Here is a 22400-nt window from a genome sequence, read left to right as displayed (position 1 = left end):
GTATTTCACCGCTAACATGCTAACAGGTTTACAGTGTTTGCCATGTTCACCATCTCAGGAAGATATGAGGGCAGAGGTACAGAGAATTTATCTGAGTTTGGAATCAATGTGGAAATGATTGAAACCTGATTTACGATCTACAACAGGAGGTTAAACAATGTGGTCCAAATAATATGGCTTCAGATTTATTCTCATCCAGCTGGATAAAGGTTTTTTGTTGATGTATTGAGATCAGTTTGCTTGTAGTAACTATACTTGGATGATGTAGATCAGGGTGTCGTCAGCATAGCAAAAAACAAGATGAAGAGTCTACAGGTTTGCTTTGAGCTAAATTCGAACATCGTTGTGCTAACATGCTAACATTTAGCAAGTGTGTTTACTATCTTCACCTTCTTAGCTTGCTGTTTTAGCATGCTAAGCAAAAAGTGCAGAGATGAGAATGTTAGTTATGAATCACAAAGTTTTGATCATAAACTATAATACAGTATTGCAAAAAATACATTTTGACCTGATGACACTAGACAAAAAGTCAGATGACCACCAAAGTAATTACAGTTCATCCTAAGGGGAACATGAATGTCTGAAACAAATTTTATGATAGTCCATCCAACAGTTGTTGAGATATTTCAATAAAGATAAAAATGTCAACCTCATGGTGACGCTAGACAAAGTCAAAGGATCAGGGAAGTCAGTAGTATTCAACCTCTGGGAACCATGAATATTTGTACAAAAATTTTATGCCACTCAATTATATAGTTGTAGAGATATTTCACTTTTGTGAAAAGTTTGAGCTGCTAGTGGACGAGGAAAGTCATTAGAATTTATCCTCTGGGAACCATGAATATCAGAAGTAAATTCATCCAGGACAATCCATCTTGTGGTTCTCAGGAACCACAAATGTCAACCTCATGGTGACTATCACCAAAGTCAGTAGGATTCATCTTTTGGGGAACATGAATGTTTGAACAAAGTGTTATTATAATTCATTAAATAGTTGAGATATTTCAGTCTGGACCAAAGCGGTGGATTACAAGACCACGATAGAGAAAATGTAATATTTAGACAGGTAACATGCAGTAAGACTTTTTTATTGTCAACGAAAAGTGGAAAATAAAATAATGACAGTAAAGTAAAAGGATGCATACAGTGTCTCTGACTTTACAGAACCAATCATGAGGTAAGATGCCATTATCATGGTTTATAAATGTTATTTGATCAAGAAGAGCTAATACACAAACGCATCGTGGTTGCTTTGTTTTTACAGAGTCCTTTCTCCTGTCAGAGTGTATTCACACCTTATAGTACAAATTATTGTGAAACTGGTTTGTCTATAGTAAACTGCATGAATACACTCCTACAACTGAATGTAAAATATAACAAGTACCACTGTACACTGATTGCACTTTCACACATTTTAGAGGAAACCACGAGCAATTACTGAATCTATAAAGTTAAGACTCTACTTGTTTACAGTGGAGTGATTTGGTTTAGTTAGTCCACATCCAATGACATCACTGAGCTGCATTAGATCTTTTGTTGATTTACCCATCATTCTCAGTCTCCTCACATTCACCAATACAAAAACAACACGTTTCCTCTTCGTAATAAAAAAACACAGCCTCTTAACACTGCCACCCTGTCGAGTCCCAAGTGTTGTTCTTGGCACATAGAAGGTCAGGTATTCATTTACAAGGCACAATGGCCTCTCTCAAGTGAGCATTTTAACATCTTAATAGTTCTTTCTTTTCTTTCGCCTCAAGCTGTTTTGTGTCCATTTTAACTTTGAAGACATGAAGCTCAGGTGTGTCCTCCACTTTGCTTTTATCTACTGTTCAGCTAGAAAGTCACAGGATCAAAGACAGTGGTTACAAGAACTTCTACAAGAAATATTTCTGATAAGGTGATATGAAAAAAAAGAACTTTCTGTTTCATTTCCCCTTGAAAAAAAAACATATCCTGCATAATTATTATTAATCTAGTTAAACTGGACCTACTTATTTCTGAAAAATGCATACAGAGAATAGTTAGTACCAAAAACCACACGCAAAAAAGCTAAAAGCTAATACAGTAAATCAGTCCTACACCAAACATTATTTGGCAAATATCTTATTATTCGTCATCATAGTGCTGCTGTCAGTCTGTACATAATTCTCAGCCACAAATGTGTTTTGACTCTTCACATTTAAATTCACCTCTGTCAAGAAACACCTCAGATGCCGATAAATCTTCCTCTTAAAATGCTGCTGAAAATATCTTTTTCTTCTTTACCCCCAGAGTGAAGCCTGATGTGGTTTACAGCAACAACATGAATCACACTTTTTACTATGTAAACAGAGACCAGGTTGTTTCTTGCTAAAGGCCTGTTCACACCATTTCAAGTGGCAAACATTTGTAGTGAAATCAATTAATTCAGCGCGGTGGCAAAGAAATCTGCTCAAATATTTGGTGAATTCACAGAACTAAGGGTCCAAAATGGAGGACGCTGTTATAGGATGCTCTCATGCTGCATTCGCATAATTTCAGCAGAAGGAATAAATAAGGTGGTTAGTCCTACACCTTAGATTCTTTTGTTGTGTTTTTTATTTGTATCTTATTGTTAATAAGTGAAACCAGAGACAAACAGTGTATAGCTTTTATAAAATGAGCTGAATGGATTGTGTTTCTATTGGATTTTATTTTGATGTAACATGGTAGAGCATTTGCAGCCAACAGTTTGTTGACATGTCTGTAACTCTCGTAACAAGCTTTCAAACTGTTGGTACCATACGAACTGGATACCAGTTTCCAAGATGGTTCCTATTCACTTAAAAGACAATTGCTTGAGAAGTTATATATCAAAAAGGTTTTTAATTTTTGGGGTTTGCAGTTTGCACTTTTCTAAGCTTTTCTATTATTATAGTAATAATTAGCCTGTTTGCACTTGGAGGTGTCCTGTTAACAGTTTTCTCCTCTAATGGTGTGTGGGGAAAATGATTTCATTGTAGAACCGCAGTTGGCCACAGGGACAAATTGGCAGCGAGGCCTAGTGGCTACATGCATGCTGCCAGTTGACAGTTAGCAAGAACGTTAGCTTTTTTTTTTTCCTTCAATAAAACTCATTACTGAATGAAATGATGTACAGTCCTGAGAGTAAAATGCCAACAGGAAGCACTTTTCCCAAAGATACAGATTAATTTCACCATCCCACCTTCTGGTGTGACCAGGCCTTAATTCTGAAAACTTTATTTTTGTTTGTCTGAAGTCATTTCATGGTTCAAAACAGTTTTGTTTTCCCCATGATGATGTGAGCTGCTGCTGTAAATTGTGGCATCTTTGTTCAGGAGGCTTTGGGAGTGTAGTTCCTGCATGAATCAAAATGTAATTCTAAAAATTCTTTAAACAACTTGAAAAGCAAAACGAGGGATGCTTAAGTGTAAAAAAAAAAAAAAAGTCTGTTATTCCCCAGTCGCAATGTGAAGGGTTTTTAGGGTTTTTGTGTGAAAGGGAACCTGGAAGGCAACTATTCCTCAAAGGAGGGTGTCAATCCGGGTGCTGGGGTCTCCACTTAATGAGTCTCCAAGGTCAAACAGCTGGTCCAGGTTGACGGTGGAGCTACAGAGGAAATCGTTGCGGCCTTGTTCCTCCTCTTCGGGCCAGGGGCTCTCCAGGAAGGCTGTGGCGAGGAAGGTCTCCTCATCAAAGTCTGACACGTCATTACTCCTTTGGGTCTCTACCAACACATGGATATCCGCCGTCCCTGCGGGGGCTTCAACAGGGCAGATGTGGGTCCCCCGCACTGTCAGGTCTTCCTCTTTCATGATGGGGCTCAGTGGTTCTCCTCCCTCCAAACTGAGCTCCCCGCTGAGGGCTGAGTCCAGCAGGGCATCCCAGTCAAAGTCACCCTTCAGAGGTCCGATCTCCTTATGTTCATCCACCGAGAGCAGTGGGGAGCTGGAGCGCCGGGGGGCTTTGATTGCGCTATTTCTGGAGCCCACCGACTGTTTCCTCTTGAGCCCGCCTCTTCCCCTGACCACCGGCCAGGACCCCAGCATGGTCCCCTCAGCCAGATGGGGGTCCCAGTTCTGGTCTGCGCCGGTTGCCTCTTCGAACTCCTGGAGCAGCCGCTGCGACTCTGGGTTGATGCACAGGCCGATCTGACCTCCTGTGAGGTTGCAGGGGCCTCTGGACTGGGGCTGGAGGTTGACCCTGAGCCTGTTCTGCAGGGCTGGGTTGATCTGGACCGGTGGCATTCGTCTCTTCTTGTAGGCGCCACTCAGGAGGCGCTCAGCGTACTGCGGGTCGATCTTCCAGAAACCCCCCTTCCCTGGCTCGTCCTTCTGCCGCGGCACCTTGATGAAGCACTTGTTGAGCGACAGATTGTGGCGGATGGAGTTCTAAAAACATAGATTTTCACATGACAGCTCACAAACAGGCTTTTACAACTTACTCCAGGAAGAATAGATTGACATTTTGGGAAAAACACATTCACTTTCTTTCTGAGACTGTCAGAGAAGCTTCAGTAAAACTAGATAGAGCATTGAAATGAAATGACTTCACTGTTTGTTTTAAATGCTGATGTGATCAAGCCTTAAAGCTTAATAATTAACATATATCTTGTTTGTTTAATCCATACATCAACCAAGGTGTGTTTATGGCACTTTGTGATTTTATAAGGGGGTTGAAGTATGTGCCAGACAATGGCTGAAGAAGCTGCCTGGTAAACGTTCGGTGATATAAGACTCCAAGAAGTCACTGTTTTTACCAGTAAAACAAAAAATGTAACATGGTCATCTTTAGAAGTGCTGGTAGGCAGGTTTTTGTGCTTTTGGACACAGCCAGGCTAGCTGTTTCCCTCTAATTCTGGTCTTTACGCTAAGCTAAGCTAACCAGCTTCTGGCTGTAGATTCATATTTATCGTACAGACCTGAAAGTGAGATCAAACATCTCATCCAACCCCTGAATTAATGCAGATCCCAAATTTGTCAAACTACTCCTTTAAACTGATGATAATTCCCATGTAAGGCAGGCAGTAGAGATACATCACAGTACCCTTGCATTCACCCACCTGCCCCCCACCTCACCCCCCTTCAGTGAAGTCTAAATGGAGCAGTGACCCGGTGACCTATGTTAAATATTATCTGCCCCATGTACTGCCATACAATAACAGAATGCTCTGAAATGTCTGAGCCAGACGCTGAAACACGGGAGTACAGCTAACAGCTTCATCAATCATTTATCCAGCAAAATTAAACTTTTCTTCAAAATTCCTGCCCCTTCGATGGGGACTCTGCCCCCCCCCTCTAACCTTCCAACTCCTCCAACTCCTCCATCACTTCTCTTTGCTCAAGCAGAAAAACCTGTGAGCCGCAAACGCATTGTTTAAAAGGTAATAACTTGCATGTTTCAGGTTTTCTGTGAAGGTTTAGTGCAACTGATGGAGGTGTTGCTGGTCCCTCAGGAGTTATTAATTAAACACAGCCAAGTCACTAATACTTCATCAGACTGTGGCAGCAGGCCCAGACCTCTTGGTGTGTTGTGTTCCTCTGAAATGGATTTATTCACTTTTCTTTAAAGTAAAAAAAAACATAAGCCCAGCTGAGATTTGACCCCAGAAAAGTGTGTGTGTGTGTGTGTGTGTGTGTGTGTGAGAGAGTGAGAGACAGAGAGAGAGAGAGAGAGAGAGACTCATTTACACACAGTGGAAATTGTGATGGCAATGACACATCCTTTTCTTTTTTAAAGAGTGTATTGTATTTACTGTGTGTGTGTGTGTGTGTGTGTGTGTGTGTGTGTGTGTGTGTGTGTGTGTGTGTGTGTGTGTGTGTGTGTGTGTGTGTGTGTGTGGTCGTTTACCTGCCAGGTGGGGTCAGCATGGCGGTAGTAGCAGAAGTTGTCAGTGATCCACTTGTAGATGCAGGACAGAGTGATCTTGCTCTTCTTGCTGGCCTGCATGGCCATGCAAATCAGGGTGGCGTACGAGTATGGCGGCTTGATGTGCGCGTTGGTCTTGTAGTCCACCTCATCAGGACAGTGACCGTGAGCCACTATGCCGGGAAGGGGCTGCATCCTGCTGTAGGCAGCCGCTGTAGGCTTGCCCGGGGTCAGGGGCATGCCGATAGAGGCGGGGTCCCCGGCCAGAGGGGAGGCCGGGGCGTCGGAGCACAGCGGCTGGTGTCCGAACAGGTGCGGCTGGTGGTGGACCTGCTGCGGCACGTTGGCACCGAGGATGGAGAATTCCTGCAGCCATTGCAGGCTGGTCAGGCTGTCGTCCAGGTTGACGAGGCTGCTGCAGCCGCTGCTGATGTTGTCACCGCTGTGGATGCTGCCGCTGTCCCGCTCCTCAGCCTGTGCAGCGGCGGTCACCACCTCCTCCTCAAGCCCCACCGAGCCTTCGGGCCAGGGGTCGGCGCAGCTTAGAGACAGCATGGCTCTGTCCAACACCTCTCTCTTCTCTGTCACCCAGCTCCTTCTCCTCCACCCCGTGCCACCGCCTGACAGGAAATACACACCCAGCTTCAATAAAGTGCGAACGGACAGGACAATGATGGCCCTATTTGAAAACAGAGGCCCCGTGTGCATAAAGTGAGAGACTTTCAGATTTGTAGATTTACACCCTAATTCTCGTCTGTCACCTGGATGTCTGACTGATCAGGGGATGTTGAAAATCTAAAAGCCCGCGTCTTGATGACCAGGAGCTGTTTTCTCTCAGGTCATAGAACATTCCTGAAAAACTCTGTTGCGCACTTGACGCGTAAAGAAGCGCAGGTCTTGCTTAACGACCTGAGGCGTTTAGCCAATACAAGGTTATAAAGGGTAAAAATTTTTTTTTTTTTTAAATTTAAAACCATCGAATACTGTTATAATCTAATTTGAACATCAGTCACGCAGTTTAAATGATTTATTGCATAAACTCATCAGGGCGGCAAAGGAACGTTTAGTTAAAGATACTAAAGAGCTCATTTAGTTTGCAGTAAAACGTTTAATGCAAACAATAAATGAATATACTAGCCTATGCAGTGTCATATTTCATTTATCAGTGGAATAATAATAATTAGTTAAATGTTGTGTTTAATGCTGGCTCGGATATTTTTAGGCCTTCTGAACAGTTTACAGGTCAAATAGATTCAGGGGGATTTTTCTAATCTATTTAGAATAAACATCAAACTCACTTTTTTTCAGCTGTCGAGCAGAGATCCGTTAAATCCCAAACGAGCAGCACTTATTGAATCTCCAGCCTCGGCCTGATCGCAGAGCACCTGTCGTCAACTTGTGACTGAGAGAAAGAAAAAAAAAAAGAAATTCCTGCGGAGGGATTTTGGCGCTGTGTTGGCCGCTTCTTCTCCTCTGCGGAGGTCTTTATAGCGGGTGTCAGCGGGCTGCAGGATCCGTCGGGGAGGCAGTTTAATACCTGGTGCAGGAGGTTTGTCTAGCAACCATAGAAACGGTACACCCCCTTGTAAACAGCTTCCCGCTCCTCCATTGGCCTGCTGGTTTCTATAGCGCTTCATTTTTAATCACTCTCAAGTCAACTGTGGCTGCTGCGGTGCAGGTTCTCAAACTGAGGCCCGGGGACACACCAGGGGACCAGCTTAGGTTTCTTTCTTGAACTAATTACTTTAATTTTACAGCGATTAAACTAAATGAATTTGATAAAACACAGGACAGACTCTGATTGTCGTTTAACTATAAGTTTTCTGTTGTGTTGCAGTGAATAACTTTTCAATATGAGACATTAAAACACACGATCATCTTTAAATACAACACACTGTTAAAAGATTATAGCATCTGTTCAGCCTTTTTGTCTCATAGAAATCAGTGTAATTTCTGTCATGTTTCAGATGTTTGTTTTCACTTCCAATAGAGACTTTTCACATCTAAACTTCTCATATTGTCTGATTTAAACTGCAAAATTACCTGTTATGTGACAAAGAAAAAGGATTAAAGATTAGAAAATAGGCATATATTCTTTGCAGTGCTGTGTTGGAGTGCAGAGATCAAAGCAAAGGATGCCAACAGACTGAATGAAATCATTAAGAAGGGAGTCTGTTATTGGTCTGAAGCGGCTCACACTGGAGGCGGCTGAGGGGACACACACACACACACACACACACACACACACACACACACACACACACACACACACACACACACACACACACACACACACAGATTTACATTTATATAGGCCTATATAATATGAAATTATTCCAATTTCTAATAGGTTTCATATATATTTTTTACATGTTTTTTTATGTAATATGTGCATATATTTCATATATGGACATTCAATGTATGTACATATATTACATTTGCGCATGGATTAGTACACAAGTAAATATATTTAGTTACTTTCCACCTCAGTCCTCAGGAGGGGAACCACTGTACTAAACTCACTGTATTTAATGTAATTAAACCAGTTTGAGTACTTTTACTGGTTATACTTTAACTACCTGAAGCCGATAATACTTTACTTTATTGTATTTCTACTTTTTCTTCAGTAAAGACTCTGAATATTCTACCACCACTGCTCTACTCCTCTGACCACGACCTCCACATATGATGACAACAAACAACATCATGTGGTCAAACAGCGTCATCTCTGAATATATTGAATCAGTGACAAAATAAAAGTTGGACCCAGTGTTTGGACTTACAGGGGGGTGGGGGTGTGTGTGAAGGAATGTACTTTGTTCATAAGACAGAAAAGGAGAGAAAGGCGAAACAAAAAGGTTTGGCCCCCTGAACGTTCTATTAGTGTGGCTGAGTGGTTTCCTGAGGCCCCTCACAAAGGCAACTGTAAAGCAATAAAAAGGCTTCCTTATCTGCCCGCTCCTGACGTCTCTTCAAGGCTGGACGTGGAGCACCGTGTGCTGCTGACAACTTGTTGCTTTTAATGGGTCACACACTCCACAGAGGCTCATCTCCACCGCTGCTTACACACACACTGCTCTGAGGGAGGAGAAGGGGGGTAAAACAAATCCTATTTAACTTGACTACTGTCTGTCATATGTAAAACATGTTTCATTCACAGTTCTGGAGATCAACCTCAAAATGAATGGGAAGACATTTGGATAAAGAGAAGAAGCCGGTGAAAAGGTCAGTTTACTGGCACCACAAGAAACAGTGACGCGGTTTGATCATTCTCCAGTTCCAGCTGTCAAAGAATGTTTTTATGAAACATTAATCAAAAAAAGTGAAGGAGCAGCACTCATGTATAGAAAACTACATTTTGTGTAAGAAGGATGTTCCTTTAAATGAGAAACAATTTTATGGACTGAAATCAAACAGGTGGTTGGACGAGTTGATTTCACAACGTATGTGTTTTATATGTATCAGATGAAGTAATATTTAATTTACGTATTTGCAGTGGGAGACATATTCAGACCTCTTACCTACGTAAAAGTAATAACACAATGTGAAGATACTCTAATACATAGGTTTTCAAAGTGGGCCTCACCAGGGCGGCTCCAAACTGTTTCAGGTGAGGTTCAGTGAATGGAAGGGAAAAAATTTCGAGTCATTACATTCGTTATCAAAAGGAGATCACATAAATGAGCCTAAATGTATGTGATGTGGTTAAAGAGATATTTCAAAGATATAATAGTTTGGGGGAATTTTACATTTTTTCTGTATTTGGTTTGGTCTCAAGTTATTTCATACAGCAGTATTAGGCTATCTTGGCCCAACTGTTGAGTGTATGAGATCAAATAACATAATCATGATATCATAGACACGCAGGAATTGAGTTAAACGAGTCGTATCACTGACTGCTGTATAATATTTATAGTTTATTCGATATGTTTTCATCAAGTAACTAGATAATTACTCTGTTATCTGAAGAAAATTACTTTTTCTTTTTTCAAAGTAATTATATAGTTATGAGTCATGAGAAAACAACTTTATTTCCCTGAGATTAGATAAACCTCATGACATCATTAAGACGTAAATGATGATGACCTCACAGAATGTTGCTATGCATTTTCCCTGTGATTAAAAGCACAGTCGCGTTTTTCCAGATGATCCACCTACAAAAACACAAAAACACAGATATGAAAGTGGAAATCATCCCATTAGAGAAAGTTCATAGTTCAGATTATCCATCAGTTGTCATAAAAGTTGCGGTTTATCTTCTTCAACTCTTATCAGATGATGTAAAGTCAGTGGGATAGGGATTTAAAGCTTATAATTTTACAAGAGCGGGTCCTAGTCTTCAGTCCACTCCTGACTTCTTTGTGTCCCGTTCTTCTCATCTCATTGTTTGAACCTTGACAGGTCTGAGCTCCAGACCAGACAGACTCCTTCATGTCAGAGTCCTCAGACAGACCTTGTCCCTCCCTGGCACCATCACTGCACCTCCAGCAGAGGTCAGAGGTCAGCGAAGGAGCAGCCAACCACAGTAACCTCATGGAGCGGAGGGTCAGGGAGGGCCGGACTTGACTCAGGACCCACAGGGATTATAGAGGACAATGCAGCTGGACTTGAGTGAAAGGAGAGAGCACGCACGCACGCACGCACGCACGCACGCACACGCACACACACACGCACACACACACACACACACACACACACACACACACAGATAATACAGGGCAAGTTTATTTGTATTGCCGCTTTAAACAACAATTCAAAGTGCATTAAAAGGCATTATGACTATAAAGGACACACAAACCACAAAGGATAAAAATAAGATTAAATAAATATTGTTTTTGTTAAAATTGAATAAAACAGATGAATCAGGAGACCAAATCTTACAGTGCAGTGTGAGATATGAATGAAAATGCATTTAATTCATTAAAGGGAGTGACGAAGACAAACAATGGGAATCGCAACAGCAATTGATCTGGTACTCAATGAAGAGCTGCCGCTATGATTACCAGTGTTTAGAGCATGTTGATGTGGGCCGACCTGACTCTTGAGTCCTTTACAGTTTTTATTATTCGTTACAGATACGGCACAAGATGGGGAGATGGCGATAAAGGAAAGTGAGAAGGTGATGGAGATGAAAGAGGAAGAGCAGGTACACAGAAAAGTAAAGTATAAGTAGGATGAAGTATCTTAAATCAAGGTAATATATGCTTGTTTTCTGTCTGACAATATATTTCCTCTCACCAGGCAGGTTTTTTTTATTTTATTTTTTCATTATTATTTTAATTATTATTCATTTACAAAAGTGACATTGTCCTGTTCTGTTGACAGATCATTTTGTTTAAAATGGACGCTATAGACTGAAACACTGGCTTAAGTCTAACCAGATCTGTAATCCATTTGTAGTAGCGTATTGTGACTTGTAATGTTTTTGTTTTATGTTACATGCTCAGGGATTACAGATGTAAATTAGCATTTTTCTTACAATCCAGCAAATTTACATCATGTATTTTATACTGATGTTCATTAACAGGCATTGTCCCTATCAAATACACAAATAAATAAAGTTAAGAAGACACACATAGTTACAGTGTCATAAAATTGTTTTATTGTATTAATTTATAATTATGTAGAACACATTTTACTTTTGTTTATAAACATAATATGTATATGTACTTTTTTTAAATAATATTTTTATGTATTTGACAATAATTTATTGCCATAACAAAAAGTAATTTTTGTAAAATGACAGAAAATTTTACTTTTTTTTACTGTTTTGGTAAAATCATCAATGAAAGCTGTATAAAAACACTCATATTTAATGTATTCCATCTATGCATATTGTGTTTTTTTTTTTAATTAAGTCAAAATAAAATGAGTATAAACTGTTAACGCAAGAAAACCCATTATTTATTAGAGCTTGTTTAAATCTAATGTGCAATTCTTAGAGTTGGACAGATGAGGGTGCCACATACCATTTAATCCAACGTATGTGACCCTAGACTGTGACTATGTGTAATTGCAGCTGTACTCAACATAACTTGTATGTATGTAGTTGTTCATATTAGATTTTATTTGGCATCATAAGTCGGCCTACATGATAACATGATAACCATATTACAAGAGCACGCAAACGTATTTTTCATTAGATAGAAGATTGAATGCTACATGAAACAGGTGTGTAGTTATTGACATGTTAAAATGTACATAGTTCATTTTGTGGGAAAAGTGTCTCTAAATAGTTTATAATTGGCTTGTATCACTTTCTAATCTTGTCCTATGAAAATGTTTCTTTACCAAGCCTCAAAATATGATTTTAGTTTGAGAAAGTTTAAATTTTAAACCCTTCTAAACAAACTTTTAAAACACAGTCCAAAAAAAATTTGGACTGGCAATTACTTTTTAAAAAAGCTCTAACAATTTCCACACAGAAAATCTTTGTAATTTTGATCAGGAAATCCTCGAGTTTACTTATTAGTATGGATTGTTAAACCAAGAATACCCAAGTAGATTTTACTGGCAATTTTCTTCCTTAGACATAAAATGTACTCACCCTTTGCGAGTAAATTTCACTCAGACTACCTTTGCATCCAATTACAAAACCCCTATAAAATGCTTGGTATTTCAGGGTTATTTAATTACCTTTTCTTTACTTAATTTGAGGACATATTTAAGTAATGTTTACATAATATTTCATCTATCTACCACTACTCTAAAGCACTATTATAATATGGATTTGATGCATTTATAACATGGGTTACTTTTCAGTCAATAAGATTGTCTTACTATAAGGCTTCTACAAAACTTATTACAAATGTATTATTTGTTGGCTTGGGGCCTAAGAAAATACTGTCAGAACAACAGTGTTTTTAAATAACCTTATGGGTTTTTCAATTGATGCCAGCTAATTAGGTTTTAAAGAACAGGATTGTTACCTTTGACCTAAAGTTATACTAGTAACATGGAAAGGCTTAATGTTTGACTAGTACTGTACCCTAAATGCCCGTTTTAGTTAATGCCTTAATAGTTGTTAAACTCAATTAAAAAGGTTTTTTTTCCTCCACACAAAGTGGTATGAGTGACTATTTACCTGTATAATACTAGTATACAAAGATCAAAGTTAGATTATTAGGTTGGAAAGAAGAAGTTAATTATGGTCAGAATAATCATCAGAAAATCCCAAATTTGGAAAATTTGGAGTTCCTCTCCAGACTCTCCATGGAACTCCAAGATCCAAGAACATCAAGCAGCAGATGATGACATCTCTTCTGACTTCAACATGTTGCTGTTAGACAGATGTGACTTTATAGCAGAGAACAGCAGATTATAGCAGTTAATATGTAACTGCATGAAACAAATAGAAACAGAATGATAGCCATCCTGCAACAGTATTCTGACAGGTCAAGTTGAGAAAGGTGTAAGTTGAAGGTAAAATCCTACCAGATAGGTCTGAACATAAAATATGCAGGATTGTTTGTAAACGCACCATTCAACGTCGGCAAGCAGTGAGAAAGAGTCAATCAGAGAAATAAAATGTTATTTTCCGATTGTTTCATGGCGGCTACATTCCTAAGCACAAATAAACCCGCTCACACCTCCACAGCCGAGGAGACCCTCTGCCTGTGTGTAAAACTCAAGTGACGTAAACTGCGATGTAACCGTCGGCCCCTAAGTGTTTACAGCGCCCAGACCTCACAACCGACGCGATGAATTGGTTGGGGGCTACACACCACTGCCAAACAGGCTACAGCCCAGAAGCCTCCCGAGTAAGATAAAACATGAGAAAATAAGAAAAATACAGGCAGAGGGCAGGGTCGCAAAGAGCAGCACATGCCAACACGATAGCTAGCTAGCAGGGTAAACTGACCAGCTAATGTTAAGTATTCAGTACACAAACACTGACTTAAACCGACGAAACAACAGGAATGTACAAAGTTAATCAAGCATACAACCTACCTCAGTGGCTTCGCATTCATGAACTTTCGCATCAAATGAACGACAAGGCCATTCGCAGTTCAAATCTGTCGGCATGAGCATGCTCCTGTTGTTGAGGTGTGTCTCTGAAGGGAAAAAGCGCAAACTCTCCTCTGACGTCACTCGTTGAGCGCGTACTATGAGCGCGTACAAGGTTGCCAGGTTCACTCCCAGTACCCAAGTAAATTTTGACTTTCTTGTGTTAGGTTGTGCAATCCGCACAGTGGTTTAGTTAATATCACATTTACATATGGAAATGAGGATACATAATTACAAACACCAAGTAATAGATTAAATAGAAGGTGACATTTTAAAGTAAAAGCAGTGAACCTGTGTCAATTTATATGATTATTTATTCGGTGACTCTTTAGCCAATCAGAGCTGATTCAGGTCAGAAGGGAGGAATGAACAACAGCTGCAGGAAATAGAAAATGTATACAGATCAGTGAAGAATTACAGATTTCCCTCCTCCAGTGAGATCTTTACAGCTTCGTGAAGATAAGACTGCTCACACTATATTTTCAGTCAGGTGTAAATGCAAAGAACAGTGGATCTGGTGTCATTATCCAGATGTTAATACCAGGTGTAAATGGGACCTAGAATATATGCATTTGATGAAAGTCTTGGTCTCATTGTTTCCCTCATTATACTGTATGATGAACTGTCAGTGACACAGTGGAACATGCTGAATTCATATGATACATTCCCTGTGGGAAAATATGATTTTAACCGCAACGCTAAAAGAGAAAACTGCAGTTCAAGTGGTGAAATCATTGTTTCAGGCGTAGAAATGTTCAGTCTTTCCTCAGGAGACAAGAGGTTTTTCTTTCTTTTTCTTCTCCAGCTCGACGCAGCATCCAGGTAACATCCTGCAACAATACATAATAGATAGGCTTCCTCTGTCACACGTGTTTTCACCTGCAGCACAGCTGAATTATTCAGAGATAAAGAGAAGCTGGACAGGCTGCAGGCCAGGAGCTGCACTCAGATGATAAGAAGATTAGCGTCGTTCTATCAGGAGCATAGTCAGGTCCAGTCAGTCCTCAGTGAGGATGTCCATACATACAGAGCTAATGAGAACCATGACCCAGTAGAAAAAAAATCTGGATTTTTCATTTTTCTGTGTGTGCATACAGTGATTTATTGTCAGTACATGTAGTTACTGGTTATCTGGGGTAGATTAATGATACAAAATAAAATCAACAAATAAGAGTAAAGATCAAGTAGTATATAAAATACCAGCTGCAACATTAAACATCAATATCTATAATCATGTAATATAATATACATTGCTATAAATTATATATATATATATATATATATATATATATATATACTTATATATACATATATATGTAAAGTATGCCATTCTGCATAATGAGTAATTTTATGACATTTTTTTTATTACTATTATTTTTACTTTTACTTTCATTTTTTATTTACTTCAATTTTATTTTGATTGTAACACTTTTGTGAATGCAGGACTTTTACTTGTTTGGTTTTGCTCCCTGTGCTTAAGTAAAAGATAAAAGTATTTCTTCCACAACTGGATCTATTAAATATCAGTGTTTACTTTGTTTACATGTGTGTGGTTTACTTACCTGCCAAAGGAAGCAGCCAATCAGCTCTATGAAAACACATGACGCCAGTGTAACGGACATGAATAAAGCGCGTGTACAACTACATCGGAAAACCGCAGAGGGCGGAGTGGTTATCACTGACTGAAACTCTATCTCGCTCCACTCACCGGCACTGTCCATGAGAGTAAAACAAGCGCACCGATTAATTTAAACGCTTCACCACGACAGCCAATCAACGCTTCGCTCGTACTCTCTGGCTCCCGAGTCGTCCAATCAGCGTCGCCGTCCTCTTTGTTGTTGGTGATGACATGAGAATATTGTTGTTGCTGCTGGAGGCTGCAGAGACTCAGCGGTGGGAGCCGGACGGAGACAGGCTGGGTCTGAAGGTTCACAGGAGTCGATCCGAGTCTAGATTTCATTTTTTTTCTTTTGTTTTCGACATTAAAGCGCGTGAAGAGGCCATGTCGGTGAATATGGACGAACTCAGGCACCAAGTGATGATCAATCAGTTTGTTTTGACGGCCGGCTGCGCTGCCGATCAGGCGAAGCAGCTCCTCCAGGCGGCCCACTGGCAGTTCGAGGTGAGTCCGGACGTTGGGGGGGTTATTCCAGCTGCAGTCAATGTCCTCCCCTGGTTGTCCTATTATCCGGTCTCCAAATTGTTTATGGACCGACAGATTCAAATGGAGCCACTGTGTTGATTATTGAATATTTGGTGTGCTTCCCCAAGACCATGCGCTCCTGCGGCTAACGTTAGCTTAGCACTGAGGACGTGGTGCCACTGAGCTCAAGCGGCCGTTTTTGTTTACATTCTCGACAGGAATCCACTGTGTCATTGCTGAGCTAATTGTTGTCCGCCTAGCTGGCTGCAGGGTGACCCGGCCTTCCTAGAACACGACGGTAGCTGTACCTGGGTATTTATTTTACAGTTTAATGACTGTCATCGAAAACAAACGGCTTTATCTTCGACCTAATCACTGATGCCATCTTGTCAGTCCAGGCCCGTCTGATAACATGTCCTCATAAAACCCGCATCCATCACTCAAAGGTTGTAAAACTACAGGTTTGGCTCGTTTCCTCCAACAACACAGCAAGTTAAATCAAACCCGCCCTGCTGTGCTGCTCTAAAACAATCATATCCTGCTTGACTGGAGACTTTTCTGTCACTTCTTTGGTTAGGTTTCTTCTACAGATTAATAATATGTTGTTTAACTGTGGGACTCAGACATTAGTTTTGTTTTTACAAGAGGAGACAAAGAGGTCTGACTCACTGGACTGAGAGCTAAGTGGTCTGACATTGATCCTAGTCTGCTGTTATATATAGAGTGATTAAGATGCATTATCCTTCCAGCTGTTCTCGTACACAGCCTCCCTATGCTGTTAACAGTTATTTAAAACTGTAATGATGATTCTCTGGTTCCATCTTCTCAGATGTGAGGATCTGCTGCTGTTGTCTGGTTTGTGTAAATGTAAACTGAGTATCTGTTTCTGACTGTTGATCTGACGGCTTAAGACATCTAAAGACGTTCTCATGGAGTCTGAAACTGGCCTTTTCCCACTGTTTTCTTACATTATATAGACCAAACAACTAATCGATCAATTGAGACGATAATCAGCAGGTTATTCAATTATGAAAACAGTCGTTAGTTACAGCTCTAATGGACATATTTTATTATTTCCTGACATTTTTTAGGCTAAAACTAAAAATCAATATCTGTCAGATTAATCTAGAGCTGAATCCATTAGATCAGTTAATCAACAGAAAATAATTGATAAATAGGTTTTTTCCGTCATTGTTCTCGCTAAAATAGTGAAACACACAGAACATTCTCTGATTCAGCCTCTCAAATTAGACAAATGACATTATAATCTGATTTTTTTTTTTTGTCAAACATAAACAAGACATAAAGAACTGCAATGTTGTGGTTTCTCTATCTTTTGACACTTTATACACTAAACTATTACTCCTTTAATTGAAAATCAGTAATAAAAAGATTATCATTAGTTCCAGCCCTAAAAATGGCTGCCTGGCGAGTGTTTGGACAGTTCGAGCACAGCCCGTCCAGGCCTCTGGCTGCTACAGTCTGTGATGTTCATCAGGCCCGTTGAGCAGCTGACAGACACCTGAAGGACCTCTGACACCAAGCCTGAGCTTCCAGATGGTTATCCTCAGACCACACCTCCATCCGCTTTAATGACCAATCTGTTGCGGCCGTGTGGTCAGTGCCGGGCTGCAGCCTGGGGGCCAGGTGGTTCACCAGAGGGGAGGGAGGAGGCGGCTCAGCTCAGCTGGTCTGTCGGGGTGGTTAAGTTACGTTTAGAGACTGTCTCAGGAGCTAAGTGATGGAAGTTTTTCCTAAATCACAAAGGAACGGCTCATGACTTTAGAGAGTCAGGGAGATGGTTTATTTTGGTTTTGATTATGGTCGATTAATAAATTAGTCAGTTTACAGAGATTTAATCTGCAGTTCTTTCAATAATCAGTCATTTTCAGTCATTTTTCAGATGCTCTCTGGTTCCAGCAAACGTGAGAATTTGCTTCTTTTGTTTGTCACAGGAAACTGAAACGGGAGTGTAAACTGAGAATATGTCTGGTAACTGATTCCTGTGTTTAGAGACCATTGTTGTGTCACTGCAGTGACTCACTCACCTTGATGTTACTTGGACGCTGCTGAACCCTCAGATACAACAATGAGGAGGAAGCACAGGCCAATGAAACTGGAGCACGTCATTTACATACACTCATCTGTGCGTTGTACAGACGGTAAAGTCCCTTAAGGCAAATTTGTGATTTGTTATTTTGGGGTGGATGAATAAACTCAACTGGAGTTTTTGTGACATTATGACAGAGCTGCTCCACAGGCAGAAATAATCTCACAAATGTAGCAAACAAACCACAGTTTATATTGTAACTCCATTAAGTCATGAGTTGATTGGTCGAGTTGTCAAGAAGAGCTGCTGAACTCAAATGAGTTCAGGATTTCACTTCTTTTCTGTTTGTGTCGTCATATCTTTGGGTTTTGGTCTGTTTGGTGAAAAAAACAAACAGTTTGATGCCAGATTCACTGATTCAGCTTCTTACATTTGAAGATTTACTGATTTTCTTTGTGTTAACTTTGATTTTAGAAGACCAAATTAGAGCAGATATTCTTCACTGTTTTCTGACATTTTATTGATAAAGTTATTATCAATGTCTAATCACCTGATGAATTAAGATGACAATAATCATTAGTTTCAGCCCCTTTAAAACAGCAAGGGCTCAAGCACATCCTGCTGAAGTGCCTTCATGCAAGACACCCACTTCCTACTAGCTCCTCTGGGGCCCATCTATGCAACCCCTGACCTCTGATCTCTCCTGTGTAAGAGTACTATACTAACTATACTATACTAACACCAGTAGTGTACATCCGAAAACAAATCTATTGCCTGTTTCCAAACAGAAGATCCCCAGTTTTATTCCCAAAGAAACCAGAAGAATCCACCAAAATACGAGGCTTTCTTGGAAACGAAGGAGGAAACGATACTGATAAAAATTTTTAAAAAAAAACTCCTCACACATGGAAACTGATGTGATCAATGTGCTGCCTCCTCATCCTTTCACTTTCACATTTATCCCCTGAAGAAATAGTTTTACTGTCATGTTTTTTATAAATTCTACTCATCTACTCAGACCAAACTCAAATATATTCAGTTTGTGATGATATAAATCAAAGAAAATAAGAAAATCTTCACATTTGAGAGCCTGGTACCAGAAAATGTTTGTGTGTTTTTGCTTGATAAATGTTGAGTTACTAACCTGTTAAGTGACCAATGGTTTCAGCTGTAATCTGTATGTATCTGAGTCGGTGGTGTTGTGTTTGTCTCCTCTCCGTCAGTGTGATTCTGTCGGGGGGGGTGAAACGCGCGCTTTTGGGGTGTGGGGGGGGGGGGGGGGGGGGCAGTGGCCTGATTCTCCTTGTGCTCTGATTCAGACTGTGAGCTGAGACCAATGGCGTCTTCTGTCCTCGGTCATCAGTGCAGAGCCACGACCATGTTGACGCTGCTGCTTCAAGATCTGTAAGAAAACACAGATGTCCAGGATTTAAGATAGTCCTGCACCTGTTATAGGAGCGTTCAGTTGGTTTCAGCTGATGAACATGACTCTGGTTGGAATTTGATTCTTCCTCAAATTTGTCATCATAAGCGAGGGTTTAATGGTAGGATTTAGATTAAGGCTGTGTAGCGACTTCAGGAAACAAACTAAAAGTCGCTGAGAGGCTGAGGTCGGGCCTGGTTTGATTTTTCTGACACGCTATCAAAAAGATCTGCTGCCAGTCCAAAATATGTGAAAGAAAAAAAAACCTTTATTAACAAAAGGATCAACTCATTATATTGTGCACAAAATAACCACAGCGATCAAAAGAAAGTGGCGTCCAACCAAAATACAGTGACCCACTCACCCTCTCTCCACCCCCAGCAGACAGGTGAACAGGTGCTTATATCAACTACTAGTGTATATATATATATATAAGTGAATTCATTCAGGAAACGTTTAGTGTTTCCTGTATGAAGAGAAAAAGCTGTTGTGACCAGATGCTGTGAAAAGTTGTTGCGACAGTAATCTCTTATATTGTGACATTGAACTTCAGGCCCACAATAATACAACAGGCCAGAAGTCTTGTATTCATTTAGGCCTCTTTCAAAATAACAGCAAAGATGCTTCATCACATGAGCTGAAATCAACAAATTCAGAAACTAGAATTGGGAATCAAGTACAGGTCATCTTGGAGCCCCCCCCCAGGCTTTCTAAGTCTCAATCTAGCAACAAATGTGATAAACTGACGACACTGCAGACTGTGAACCCTCCCTAATAGAAACTGTTTTGGCCAAATCATTTTGAGCGGCCAATGGGGAAACTCCAACCCAGTCACGTGACATTTTAGATTTTATCCCCTAGGATTAAAGGATATATCCTATAGGATTATATATTGAATTTTTCCCTATAGGATTGATTCCCAAATCTTAATTCGATCTTCTTCTGAAATCCGACTTTTTGACTACCTGACATCAGTGAGTGACGCTCCCCAAACCTGGTTCTGCAGAATAAACTGAGAGGAGACAAAGAACAGCGTGCACTCAGTGGCTCCTTGCACAATAGCAGCAAAGGACTTTCACGCTTTGATATGTGTGTCACGTTGTACGGCAGACATTCCTGCACTGCCGCTGCTGTTGTCAAACAACCAGACCGTGTGGAGGAGGGAGGAGGGAGAGAGGGGGAGGGAGAGAGGGGGAGGGAAACCACTGCATTCATTGAAGCGTTGGCAAGACAGAGGCCTCTGGTGAAGGGAAATGGCTACGCTGAGCAGTAAAGTCTGATACTTTCTGTCCCGTAAAAACATGTTGTGGTTAGAGTTCACACACACACACACACACACACACACACACCCACCCACCCACCCACCCCAGTAAACTTTATTGAAACTTAAGTGAACAGCAACTTGTGTGTACAGTAACTCAGCAGAGGGACGAGGTAATAAAAGAAAAGAAAACACTAAGGACTGAAGAAAAACCCTGTATAATATGCAGGTGTTTATATGTAAAACTGAATTGACAGAAAAATAATCAAATCAAATTTGTTCAGAAAACATTCTTGAGGTCCAGCTCCATCAGCGTGAGGATCTGCTGCTTTTCTGTTTTCATGACACATAATATCTTTGGATTTTAAACTGTTGTCTTATGTTAATTTTTTACTTTTTTTGACATTTGATGGATCAAACGATTAATCAAAAAAATAATCCTTTAGAAAAAAATAATTGTCAGTTACAGTTGTTATGTTTAAAGAGTCCAGTGTTGAAGCAGTAATGAGCCCCTCATCAAAGATTAACTCTCTGTGCTGATAACAAGTCTGTCACTGCTGCTTTCTTAGCCACTGACAGGAAGCCTAGAAAAACTGCTTTTATTGTGATCAAGTCTGGCTTGCTTGAGCCCAAACTCAAACTGATCCAGGGTTAATTTGAGCTACTGTGATCACAAAAAGTCATTAATTTTTTCTGGGCTTTTGTCTGATTAAATGAGAATTTACGGTGTACTTCTTTTACTATTCTATGACATTTAATAGACTAGAGGAAAGACTGAATAATTGCAAAAACAACAAGCAGATTCATTAATAATGAAAACAATCATTAGCCACAGCTGTACAACACAAAGTCTCCAGCTGGAGGTGGAGGAGGCAGAAAATCAGAAACGCTATAAAAATGTAAACAGCAGGTCTCATGACTGCCTCCCTGCGCAAACAAGGAAATGAGTTGGCTCCTTGTATTGTTCCTCTTTGTTGTGAACACAGCCAACGGCAGCGTGAACAAAAACACACTTGATGACCTGTGAGAAACAGCAGGCCGATAACAGCGCAGCCTAAACACAGCAGGAGCTGCTGCTTCTGCTGCTTCGTCTGAACAGAAGAAAACATTTCTGAGAATCTGACCACAGTGTGATTTAAGTGGTCTCACAAATGATTAATAATAATATATATAGAAAATAATCCTAAACTGTAGTCCAAGATGAACCGACTCATTGTTTCAGCTCTACTTTGTTGTACATGAGAATTGGAGCTTTTTTCAGTTTTATCATTATAGCAAAATGAGTGTTTGTATTTGCTGTTTATAGACAGACTCTTTTCTTGGTGTAAAATTCAGTTAAACATCAGTCAGTTATTCAGCCTGTAGCTGAGCTGAAAAAGCCTGTCTGAGGTTGACAAACCCTGTTTTATATCCCAGCATGGAGATAATAGTTTTAACCCTGAGCTCACGTGACCAGTCGTGTTAACTGACCCGTAGGATGTGCTGTGTGTAGGGGGGGGGGTCCTCCTCTGTGTGGTCGCAGGAAAATAAGGCAAACGTTTGACTTCCTCACTCCTGTATGTTGTCGGGTTTTAATTCCAATAAATCAAAGTTAAAAGGCTCATAACACAATCTCCTCTCTCTTCCTCCCTCTCTCTCTCTCTCTCTCTCTCTCTCTCTCTCTCTC

The 22400-nt window shown here is 40.3% G+C and overlaps 2 protein-coding genes across 2 annotated transcripts in view; one reads left to right on the top strand and one right to left on the bottom strand.

Annotated features, from left to right (window-relative positions):
* Positions 1-1078: 1078 nt before the first annotated feature.
* LOC111230305 (forkhead box protein J1-A-like) lies at positions 1079-7338 on the bottom strand. The gene is made up of 3 exons (XM_022756995.1): positions 7149-7338; positions 5833-6470; positions 1079-4373 (listed from the first exon to the last, which is right to left on the bottom strand). Exons 2-3 carry the CDS (start codon positions 6403-6405, stop codon positions 3507-3509), a joined length of 1440 nt encoding a protein of 479 aa, XP_022612716.1. The 5' UTR covers positions 6406-6470; positions 7149-7338; the 3' UTR covers positions 1079-3506.
* An 8402-nt stretch (positions 7339-15740) lies between these two features.
* The window catches only part of ubald2 (UBA like domain containing 2), a 14333-nt gene continuing 7673 nt past the window's right edge, over positions 15741-22400 (top strand). Inside the window, exon 1 of the mRNA XM_022756963.1 lies at positions 15741-15979. Coding sequence (XP_022612684.1) covers positions 15860-15979 — 120 coding nt within the window. The 5' untranslated portion in view covers positions 15741-15859. The remainder of the gene's footprint in view (positions 15980-22400) is intronic.

Source organism: Seriola dumerili, unplaced genomic scaffold (genome assembly GCF_002260705.1).
Source record: "Seriola dumerili isolate Sdu_G_001 unplaced genomic scaffold, Sdu_1.0 BDQW01000260.1, whole genome shotgun sequence".
NCBI lineage: Eukaryota > Metazoa > Chordata > Actinopteri > Carangiformes > Carangidae > Seriola > Seriola dumerili.
This window is presented reverse-complemented; position numbering and strand designations above follow the sequence as displayed.

Coding starts and splice junctions, on each gene's coding strand:
- LOC111230305 (XM_022756995.1), bottom strand. CDS start 6,405: ATGCTGTCTCTAAGCTGCGCCGACCCCTGGCCCGAAGGCTCGGTGGGG. Junction 4,374..5,832: donor ATGCTGACCCCACCTGGCAG/GTAAACGACCAC, acceptor CTATGTTTTTAG/AACTCCATCCGCCACAATCT.